This window comes from Nansenia antarctica (assembly GCF_963989245.1).
Source record: "Nansenia antarctica genome assembly, chromosome: 11".
Classification (NCBI taxonomy): Eukaryota; Metazoa; Chordata; class Actinopteri; order Argentiniformes; family Microstomatidae; genus Nansenia; species Nansenia antarctica.
This window is the reverse complement of record NC_137681.1, coordinates 7,169,577-7,182,076: the sequence shown is the minus strand read 5'-3', so window position 1 is coordinate 7,182,076 and position 12,500 is coordinate 7,169,577. Positions and strand designations below refer to the sequence as shown.

The window sequence follows — 12,500 nt, the reverse complement described above, 5'->3', positions numbered from 1 at the left end:
AGAGAGAGAGAGAGAGAGAGAGAGACACTGAGAGAGAGAGAGCCTCCATAATGTTGGGCAGCGGCAAGAAAGGAGAAAAGAGTGGAGCCGGGACCTCCGAATCAAAGATCAACGATCCTCTCCGAAATTTAGGTAAGTCATTTAATAAATAGCCTTTCTTGAATGTAGGTAGGCGACTGTATTTTAGTAGCCGCTCGTAGCCTCGCCCGTTATGTCTGTGGATGAGACCGCTATTCCCCCCGCCTGCCAAGACCTGCACGCTGCCACGCACTATACTGTACTGTACTGTACACATGCATGCCCACTGTACTATACTGTACTGTACACATGCATGCCCACTATACTATACTGTACTGTACATGCATGCCCACTATACTGTACTGTACTATACACATGCATGCCCACTATACTATACTGTACTGTACACATGCATGCCCACTATACTATACTGTACTGTACACATGCATGCCCACTGTACTATACTGTACTGTACACATGCATGCCCACTATACTGTACTGTACTGTACACATGCATGCCCACTATACTATACTGTACTGTACACATGCATGCCCACTATACTATACTGTACTGTACACATGCATGCCCACTGTACTATACTGTACTGTACACATGCATGCCCACTGTACTATACTGTACTGTACACATACATGCCCACTATACTATACTGTACTGTACACATGCATGCCCACTATACTATACTGTACTGTACACATGCATGCCCACTATGCTGTACTGTACACAATATGCATGCCCACTATACTATACTGTTGCAGCCATTATGTCTGTGCTGGATGTCATGTTTACTGTTGACCACTGAGTGGTGAGGGCATAGGAGTGCACAGGTATATAGGTGAGCTCACCGGTAGCCACAGGTGTTACTGATTGAACTGGTGAGCACACAGTCTTTGACCGTGTTGCCACACGCGAAACTGTTTTAGTGTATCATGTTTTTATATTAAAGTAAACAAATGATTGCAACGTACAGAAGTCGTCGGTGTTGGTATCACGAGTCAACTAAAGTTCACAGTTCAACAGTCGCGGTGACTAAGGAGGAAACAGTCACCACATTTAAGTCAAAGACTAGCTCATTTGGGCGAGTGGACTAATTGGTGAAGTGTTGCGCTTCAAGAAAGAAGAATTGGAAACCGATGTATGGAACCGAGAGGACCAGTGGACAACTCGACTTCAGTAAGCTATCCATTTCAGATCCACCCGTTTCAGAGCTCTGGGTGAGTGATTGAATTGCTACAGCGGAAATCTGCCGTTGAGTGGTGAGTAGCCAAGTCGCTGGAGATAATTTGTTTGAAAACAAAGCGTAAACAAATGACTGAATACAATGGCTACAGCGCAAAGTAACAATTGTGATGATGCACAGCTGGTGGGCGTGGCTACTGCCAGCCCTGTGGAAATGAGCCCAGAGGATTTAAAACGCAAAAGGCAGCTCACCACAAAAGCTTTGCTAGACAAAATAGACACTTTGCAAACAAAAAGAAAATGTCATTTGAACAAAGCAAACAAACTAAAGGAGACTATTAATAAACTGATGTCTAACAGCAACAAGGATGGTAAAGAACCAGTGAAATGCGAGTTTGACAAGTTTAAACTGATGTGCCATGACGCACAAAATGCACACACAACTCTATTACCTTTGCTGCCAGCCGATGAAGCTGACAAGCATGAAGTGTGGTATAAAGCCAAAATGTTGAGTGTCAATGAATTTACAGATGTGGTTACAAAATGGTTGGAATGTGAAATGGATAATGAATCGACTGGTGCAGTTACAAAATGGTTGGAAAGCAATAATGATGTTGATGGAGCTGTGAATCACTACAAAATTTACGACGAAGATGAGGTGCATCCTTATGACAGTGTTTCTAATGTGGGAACGCAGGTTTCAAGTAAACGATCACAGAAGAGCCGTGGCAGCTCAAGGAGTGGCCGATCTTCTACATTCTCATTAAAATGCATTGAAGCTGCAGCCGAGAAAGCTGCACTAGAAACGCGCGCTGCTGCTTTGCGTGACAAACATGTATTGCAGGAGCAGGCTGAGCAGCTTCGGAGGAAACAGGAACAGCTTGAACTTAACACCGAGATTGCAGTGTCTTCTGCTAAACTAGCAGTGTTTATGAAATCTGATGGAGGGAGTTCAATTAAAGAATCGTACACAAAGAAAGGTGCAAAGACAAAGGAAAGGAAAACACCTCTCAATCCTGGGGCCAATGAATTCAATCCATTTCCAAGCACTGTTATGAAAAACATGTATGTGCAGCCAAAGCAAAATATAGGCCTACAGTCTCATTCACAATCCAACCAGAAGGCATCAAGGTTAAAGAGACATGGAACAACAAACCAAATGATGGATTCTGGACAGGTCATGGAATCTTCCCACATTCTGGATGCTGCACAGGTCATACAATCTCCTCACATGCAGATTTCACACAGTCAGGATTCTGAACATGCCGTTCAATCTTCTCACGGTCAGGCTAACCGTGGTGTTGTACCTTCTCCTAACACCCAGGATGGCAATATTTACAGTCTACTTCAATCACAAAATCAAATAACGGCGCTCTTGGTGCAACAGCAAAACATGAATTCCCTTCCAATAAGAGAAATTCCAGTGTTTTATGGAGATCCTCTGTCATACAGAGCTTTCGTCCGAGCATTTCAACACTGTGTGGTAAATAAGACCAACAACAAAGGTGATTGTTTGTACTTCCTACAGCAGTACACAAGAGGGCAGCCTCAGGAGCTAGTCCGCAGTTGTCAACTTATGCCTCCCGACAGAGGTTATGAAAGAGCAATGGAACTGCTGCAGGAGCATTTTGGGGATGAGTTGAAAATTACCGCTGCATATGTGGACAAGGTGCTTGGCTGGCCATTGGTGAAGGCTGAGGATGTCAAAGGACTGCAAGCATATTCACTCCTTTTGCGTGAGTGCTGTAACGCAATGGAAGAATTGAAATACATCAATGAACTTGACATGCCAGCTAACATGCGAGCCGTGATTCAGAAACTCCCCTACAAGTTGAAAGAAAAATGGAGAACAAAGGCGTGTGAGCTTTGGGAGCGCCATCAGCGCAGAGCTCAGTTGTTAGATATTGTTCTTTTTGTTGAGCGCCAAGTGAGAATTGCATCCGAACCTATTTTTGGAGATTTACAGTACAGTAGCTATGAAAAAACAACTAAGCCTGTAGAGAAGAAACCATTTGGTGACAGGAACAGATCACCATCAAGGATCAAGGGAAATGCCTATGCTACAACTATTGTAAACACTGAACAGAGTGATGTTGCAGAGTCTACAAGTAATGACAGAAGCAAGAGACAAAGTGTACAGTACAAGACTACAAAATCAAATCTGTGTCTGTGTTGCTCCCTTGAGCATGGGTTGGAGCAATGCCCACAATTGGAAAAGAAAGCACACACACAGAAGATAAGTTTCCTGAAGGAGAAAGGCGTTTGTTTTGCTTGTTTGCAAACTGGACATATGAGCAAACACTGTGAAAGGCGCATGAGTTGCAAGGTGTGTGGTCAGAAACATCCAAGTGTTCTCCACATAAACATGGAAAAGAAAATTGACACAGATGGGCTACAGGAAAAATCAAGTGACCACACACACATCTCTACCTTTTCTGGACATACAGGAGCCGGTAGCAGTGACGGCATTCTCTCAATCCTCCCAGTGCAAGTTAAGTCCTCCAAAGGTGACATAATAATTCAAACATATGCATTTTTGGACCCAGGAAGCACTTCAACATTCTGCTCTGAAAGCTTGATGACAAGGTTGAAAATGACTGGAAGGAGAGTAAAGGTTCAGTTGCGTACCATGGCGCCAGATCAGGAAGTTTCTAGCTTTATTCTTCAAGGTTTGGAGATTGCTGGCTGTAACGATGGACAGTTTTACAGCCTTCCTGAAGTTTTGACCCAAGAGAAAATGCCTGTGTCAACATCTAATATAATCTCAGATGAAGAAGTGGCGAAGTGGTCATATTTGAATGGCATCTGCATCCCTCACATCCAAGCCCAGGTGGAATTGCTGATTGGCACCAATGCCTCCAGGCTAATGGAACCCTGGGAGGTGGTGAACAGTGTTGGAGAGGGGCCGTACGCTTTTAAAACCCTGCTGGGATGGGTGATAAGTGGACCCCTCCAAGGAATCTGCATCGAGCAAAATGACTGCTCTCCGGTGGTTGTGAATAGAATTGCAGTGGATAAGCTGGAGGAGCTGCTTGTCAATCAGTATAATACAGATTTTAACGAGAAGACCTCAAGTGAACAAGAGGAGATGTCCAGAGAAGACAGGAGATTCATGGATGTCGTATCCAGCTCAGTCCAGTTGCAAGATGGACATTACAAGATGAAACTCCCCTTCAAGAGAGATGTTGTTATGCTTCCAAACAATCTCAGTGTGGCTAAACAGAGAATCTGTGGATTACGGAAGAGGTTTCTGCGGGACCAAGCCTTCCATCGTGAATATGTCGTTTTCATGGAGGATGTTATCAGCAAAGGATACGCGGAGAGAGTACCCCAACATCAGTTGAATCAGCCTGATGGTAAAATGTGGTATATACCCCATCATGGAGTACGTCACCCCAAGAAGGGAACACTGCGGGTCGTTTTTGACTGTGCGGCCGAGTTCAGGGGAACATCGCTAAATCAGCAGCTGGTGCAAGGGCCCAATCTGACCAGCTCTTTGGTGGGAGTGCTGACCAGATTCAGACTGGAACCAGTGGCAGTCATGGCAGATGTGAAAGCCATGTTTCACCAGGTCAAGGTTGCAGATGAACATACTGATTTGTTGAGGTTCTTGTGGTGGCCAGCAGGTGACATCAAACAGGAGCCGGTGCAGCACCGTATGACTGTTCACCTTTTTGGTGCGGCCTCCTCACCCAGTTGTGCGTGTTACGCCCTTCACAAGACAGCGGAAGATAACAAACACAAATTCCCTGCCGAAGTGATTAACACCCTTACACACAACTTTTATGTGGACGATCTGCTTAAGAGCTTGTCAACGGAGGAGGAGACTGTGCACATGGTTGAGGACCTAATGGCACTATGCAAAGAAGGAGGATTCCAGCTGACAAAATGGACTAGCAATAGCCGTAAAGTGTTGCAGGCCATTGCCAAGGAGCACAGGTCAGCACCTATGCATGACCTGGATCTTGACCAAGACAAGTTGCCATTGGAGAGGGCTTTGGGCCTACACTGGTGTGTTGAGACGGACACATTCACATTCAAGCTCGCCATCAAAGAGCAGCCGCACACAAGACGTGGAATCTTGTCCATGGTCAGCTCTGTGTATGATCCTTTGGGATTTTTAGCACCACTTACACTCGTGCCAAAAATGATGTTGCAGGAGCTTTGTCGCATGAAGTATCAGTGGGATGATCCAGTGCCTCAGGTTCTACAAAAGAAATGGAGAAAGTGGTTGACTGACCTTGAAAGGGTGACAGACTTCAGAGTCAGTCGATGTTTTAAGCCAAAAAGCTTTGGACAACCAACAAGTGTTCAGTTGCATCATTTTTCTGATGCCAGCCAGGATGGATATGGCACTGTCAGCTACATCAGGATGCAACATGAAGAGAGCAGTCACGTCGCCTTCGTCCTTGGCAAGGCAAGGGTGGCGCCCCTGAAGCAAATGACGATCCCTCGCATGGAGCTCACAGCTGCTGTTGTCGCAGTCAGAGTTGACCGAATGCTTCAAGCAGAACTGGGCCTTGAACTGGAGAAATCTGTATTTTGGACAGACAGCACCTCAGTTCTCAAGTACATCAAAAACGAGGATAAAAGGTTCCACACATTTGTTGCCAATCGAGTGTCCACCATCAGGGAAGAATCTGACATATCACAGTGGAGATATATCCCTACGGCACAAAATCCGGCAGATGACGCCTCAAGAGGACTGAGAGTGGAACATCTTTTGACACAAAACAGATGGATTGAAGGACCAGAGTTTCTGAGAATGTCAGAGGGGAAGTGGCCAAGTGAAAGATCAGACTCAGTCATTGTTGAAGGTGACCCAGAGGTAAAGAGGGATCTCATGGTAAACGCTGTTGTGGTTGCCGACAGCCCTAATGCCACTCACCAGCTAATGACATACTTTTCAGACTGGAAGAAGCTAAGAAACTCTGTTGCATGGTTCATGAAGGTGACAAGGACTCTACTAAAGTTGAGTCAGAGGAGAAGGCTTTTACAGGAAAAGGCCCAAGTGAATCCTCATGTTCAAGTGGAGGATGAAATGCAGCAGCTGAAAGGTACTCTTGGTGGACAAAGTCTGTCGGTGAAGGATCTTCAGGAGGCGGAAACAGCCATAATGTACTTCAGCCAGCAGGAAACGTTCCACAAGGAAATTGAAGCATTGACATCTGGTAGTTCTGGAGTAAAACGGGACAGTGCTATCTACAAGTTGGATCCTGTGCTGCAAGAGGGGTTGCTGAGAGTCGGAGGGCGTTTGGGCAAGGCGGCAATGCCTGAAACCACAAAACATCCCGTCATTATCTCCAAGGAGCATCATGTGTCCTCTTTGATTCTGAAGCACATCCATAACCAGCTGGGTCATGCCGGACGAAATCATATGCTCTCCAGGTTGCGCAGAAATTACTGGATTACAAATGCCAATACTGCAGCGAGGAAAGTGATTTCAAACTGTGGAGTCTGCAAGCGACAAAGGGCACAACCAGGTGAACAGAAGATGGCCGATTTACCGAAAGAGAGGATTTCTCCCGATCTTCCTCCTTTTACAAATGTGGGAGTGGACTATTTTGGACCAGTGGAAGTGAAAAGAGGACGCAGCAAAGTGAAACGCTACGGGGTCATTTTCACGTGCATGGCAAGCAGGGCAGTCCATCTGGAGTGCGCCTACTCATTGGACACAGACTCGTGTATCAATGCTCTACGAAGATTCATCTGTCGGCGTGGGCAAGTTGTGCACATGAGATCGGATAATGGAACGAATTTCATCGGAGCAGAGAGGGAGTTGAGAGAGACGCTGGCTTCTCTGAACCACAGCAAAATCCAGAGAGCTTTTCTGCAAGATGGAATCGAGTGGAGTTTCAACCCACCTGCTGCGTCCCACCACGGAGGTGTGTGGGAACGAATTATCCGGATGATAAGGAAGATACTTACCTCCGTTTTTCAGCAGCAGACATTGGATGACGAGAGCTTTCACACAGTGTTGTGTGAAGTTGAGGCCATCTTAAACGATAGGCCTATCACAAAGGTATCTGATGATCCAAATGATCTTGAAGCTCTTACTCCCAGTCACCTGTTGACAATGAAAGGACTGCCTGTATTACCACCAGGATTGTTTAAAGATGAAGACTGCTATGGCAGGAGACGCTGGAAACAGGTGCAATACATCTCAGACTTGTTCTGGAAAAGGTGGATGCGGGAGTATTTACCTTTACTCCAGGAGCGTTCCAAATGGAATAGAGAGAAGAGGAATCTTGTTCCAGGAGACGTGGTTTTGGTAGCTGACTCTACCGCTCCTCGCAGTTCTTGGCTGTTGGGCCGAATACAGGACACGTTTGCGGACAAGCGTGGATTTGTACGTTCTGTGAGGGTCAAGACCAAGACTAGCGTTCTGGTCAGGCCCATCACCAAGCTGTGTCTTCTGCAAGCGGCACAGTAACTGTCGTTTTTTTTTTGGGATTATGGACTATGATTTTTTTAAGAAAACCTCTTGCTACAGTATGTATGGTGTTGCTGCATAATGGCTTTGTTGTTTGAATTGTATTTGTTAGTGTCTCTAGCCAATGAACAAATAGGAGCCGGAGTGTTGCAGCCATTATGTCTGTGCTGGATGTCATGTTTACTGTTGACCACTGAGTGGTGAGGGCATAGGAGTGCACAGGTATATAGGTGAGCTCACCGGTAGCCACAGGTGTTACTGATTGAACTGGTGAGCACACAGTCTTTGACCGTGTTGCCACACGCGAAACTGTTTTAGTGTATCATGTTTTTATATTAAAGTAAACAAATGATTGCAACGTACAGAAGTCGTCGGTGTTGGTATCACGAGTCAACTAAAGTTCACAGTTCAACAGTCGCGGTGACTAAGGAGGAAACAGTCACCACACTATACTGTACTGTACACATGCATGCCCACTATACTATACTGTACTGTACACATGCATGCCCACTGTACTATACTGTACTGTACACATGCATGCCCACTGTACTATACTGTACTGTACACATACATGCCCACTATACTATACTGTACTGTACACATGCATGCCCACTATACTATACTGTACTGTACACATGCATGCCCACTGTACTATACTGTACACATGCATGCCCACTATACTATACTGTACACATGCATGCCCACTGTACTATACTGTACTGTACACATGCATGCCCACTATACTATACTGTACTGTGCTGTACACATGCATGCCCACTATACTATACTGTACTGTACACATGCATGCCCACTATACTATACTATACTGTACACATGCATGCCCACTGTACTATACTGTACTGTACACATGCATGCCCACTATACTATACTGTACTGTGCTGTACACATGCATGCCCACTATACTATACTATACTGTACATGCATGCATGCCCGTCTCCACAATCACTCTTGCACAGCTTTACCTGCTCGACCTCTCCTCGCCATAGCCTTCTCGAATTGAGGACAATTCATTAATCAAGCCAGCAACGAAACCTTTTTTAATACAGGGGAAACACACAAAGCATCTTTTGCAGGTGCAACCTGTCCACATAGGCTAATCAGTCAAATTCTTAATAGGTGCTTATTATAATATTAATACAATCTTTTACAACTGTCTATTTAGGGCGATCACATGGTAAGAATAACCATTTATGTTATGTTAATATTGTATTATGAAATATAGCCTACCCCGTGATTTTGAACAATATGAACAATATTTAATCTCATGGACAGTCATTTCTTGAGTGGCTGTGTGGCGTTTAACAAATTAGAGTGAAATCAATTGGCCATAGACTGGATCATTCATACACTGAGCTTTACAGGAGTATGAATAAAAACAATTAAAAGACAACAAGATAAAACATAAGAGGATAACAAGTATAACAGCCATGGCAATTTAAAATAAACACAGAGAACACATAATGAATACATGGTAAATAAAAGCTCAATTGTAATTCTTCCATCCGTTTATATTTATAACTTCTAACTTAATCACTGGTATAAGAAAGAAACCGTTCATCTTGACAATGAACACTTTGCACACTGCTACGATCTCCCAACTGTGGTTGTCAACAATAGTCATCCTTTTTTATGTTACGGATAAGCAGTGGCTTGGGCGGTGTGAGATACAGGCTATTTGTATTGTCTAACTCTCGGTCTGTTTTCCCATAGAAATCCCATGGCCATGGTACTACAGTATACCCTGAATAGATATGGTGGGCTGTCTTGTCAAGATATCCCCTCGGCAGACCTTAGGTGCCCTGGTTCAGATGGCATGGTGGTAGTTTGGGCATGGTGATAGTTTGGGCATTTGCCACTTTGGGCAAACACACAGTGTTGTATGCACAGTGATTAAATAGGGTTCCCCTAGAATGATGCTATCCCAAAATTAGCCCAGTGGCTTTTCCGTGGTCATTTGTAACATCATTCTCCTCAGTACAGTCTGTGTACTGGCCTGGGTGACAGACTGTATTACACAATGCACCACTGTTGCCTTAGTTGGCAGCAACACAACAACTAAGGGGCTGGCTGAAGGAGAGGTATCCAGGCTGACTGTAGTGCTGCATGTTGTCTTCCATGTGGATAGTGGCTAGCTACATAGTACCTACTCATTTGATTTGAGACCGTATCATGGTGCATGGCTCTTGGTACAGTAGATCAGGCATTGATAATGTAATGTAGCCTACCATTTCGGAGAATCCACATAAGGAGCTGAGATTGGATTTATTGTGAGTGTGTGTGTGTGTGTGTGTGTGTGTGTGTGTGTGTGTGTGTGTGTGTGTGTGTGTGTGAGAGAGTTTGGTGCATGCGTCCGTGCGCATTCGTGCGTTTGTGTGTGTGCATTCGTGCGTGTGTGAAAGGCAATGAGGGAGTGTGCTTGTGTGTGTGTGTGTGTGTGTGTGTGTCAGCGGCCCCAGCCTTCAAGGCTGACTCGTTTGAAATGATAGTCCTTCTTTACCCCACTGACCACAGAAGCCTCCTGCTCTAATAAGAGACTAGGCCGTCCTGCCTTAGAGAGAGGGAGACACCCTTCAAGATGCTTCTCAGGGAACACCGGAGACACCTATCATTAACAAACATAACAGCTATAGCTTTTTTTTTGCCTATGTGGTCCTAGCGAGGATCATCCCCCTAGTGTAAGCGTTGCTGGTGCCCTGCGCTACCAGCTTTGCTACACCGTGTGTGTGCGTGTGTATCTGTGGTCTGCACTGCAGTATCTTTTTATAGACAGTTAAGTCTAAGGGTTTACAGGTGTTAAGAATGGTTCAATCAGTGAGAATAATGTACTACATCACCAATGGAAACACACAGTCTAACGGCTCTAACCTGTCTGTGCTTCATTTGCCTACAGCTTCATGTTGAGGTTATACTTTCTCCCTCCAGCCATGCTGTTACTGTTATTTACCGGTACATGCAACGTTGCACTATATGCTGTGCTGCATGTTAGCATTACGCACACAGCAATACACGAGTGTAGGAAGCAAGTATTCAGAGAGCATTACTGTACAGTATATGCAAACCTAGGCCTACTGTATGTTTTCTACTGCATTCCCATATTGCATACAGAATTTTGTATATATCTTGTTGTCTAGTAGGTCATTTCATGTATCTTGGTTGGATTTGGAGTTAATGAGAGTGTACTTCTTCTTGTATACAGATTGAAGACACTTTAACTTTCATTTCACTTATTTTCAACTTATCTGGGCCAAAGGTCACCCCAACTGCCAACCTCAAAGGGGATCACAAGATCCACAACCCCATGTGGTCTATTGTCACCAGTCACATGTCCCATGCATAGAGGTTGGTCCTTGGTCCTTGGTCCTTGATATGCATGTTAACAAATTGCACTCACTGGGCACTTTATTAGGAACACTATGCTAATACTGGGTAGGGTCTTTTTACATGTTTACCATTTAGCAGATGCTTTTATCCAAACTTACAATTAGACACTACGTACAGGGACAGTCTCCCTGGAGTACCCATCTCTTCAGGTTACACCTTAACTGCTCCTCCTGAGACATCTACTACCCCCCAGCACTGCGTCTCCTGAGACACCCGCTTTTCCCCTTTACTGTGTCCCCTATGACTTCTACTGCCCCCCTTGTAGTGTTTCTCTGTTCTCCAGTGTCTATTAAAATCTTCTTCTATCACTGAGACTGCCAATGGCTCCGGGCCTGAGCTAGATTACTCTTCCTGCTACGACTGGTGGATTGATGATTCACTTGCTTAGTCAAATGTATTGATTGTAAGTTGCTTTGGAAAATGTAAATGTAAAAATGAGTAACTCATAAGCTAAGGCTGCATTTACACCGCAGGTCGTAATGCCTAGTTCCGATTTAGTGCCTACATCAGATTTTTTTGAACGCCTGGTTACACCTACTTTTTCAAATGACCCATATCCGATACCTGTGCTTACACTGGTAACACTTGAAATTACCCACATACGTACATGAGGGTTTGGTTACCGGAAACAAAAGTAAACAGACAGCCGACACAGACGCAAACGGCAGACAGTAAACACTGCTTTGTTTCTGTACAAACCATTTATTTTCGCTTGCATGGACACTTCGCCCCAAAGGCTTAAAAGACACGACACCTGGACATCTGTCCACCGTCCTGACCGCTCTGTCCTCTTCCATTTCAGCTTCACTAGTGTCGCTCGCACCTCACCTTTGAACAGCTGTTGTGACCTGAAACTAACTTTATAGTTATATGCAACCTGCCTGGTTAGACCACAGTCGAAATGACACATATACGATTCGTATCTGATTGAGGCCGGCATGAGATTGAGGCCAGAATCGGATCTGAGAACATCAGATTCAATGTGCTTTTTTACTGGTTACACGTAGGCTACATGTTACATATCCCATCTGTGCCACATGCGAACAAAAACATCGCAATTGTGTCACTTCTACCTGGCAGTGTAAACGTGTCTTTCTCAAGGGCACACTAGTGGGGATGTTGTTCCCAGATGGGTTTGAACTCTTGACCTTCTTGACCACCAGCCCAACTCACTCTCCACTAGGCCACCACTCGCCCTAAAGCTCTCAAAACAGCTATTCTCTTAGAAAAGAGTAACATTTGATTCCAGATTCTAGAATGTTGAGTGTTTACGTCTGTGAGAACTTTCACCCTCTCAGTAATTTCAGAACTCACTCAGTCACACGCTACTCGAGCTGTTGTTTAATCATGGCGTGTTCCAAGCAAGCAAGTCTAGATTCCTTTTTTAAGAAATAACCAGCATCTAACGATGCTAATTTAAATGAAGAACCAGAGACAAAAACAACATTG

The 12,500-nt window shown here is 44.7% G+C and overlaps 1 protein-coding gene across 1 annotated transcript in view; it reads left to right on the top strand.

Annotated features, from left to right (window-relative positions):
• Window positions 1-50: 50 nt before the first annotated feature.
• Window positions 51-12,500, top strand: part of plcd3b (phospholipase C, delta 3b) — a gene marked incomplete at both ends in the record, with an annotated part of 39,711 nt that continues 27,261 nt past the window's right edge. Inside the window, one exon of the mRNA XM_080541937.1 lies at window positions 51-132. Coding sequence (XP_080398063.1) covers window positions 51-132 — 82 coding nt within the window. The remainder of the gene's footprint in view (window positions 133-12,500) is intronic.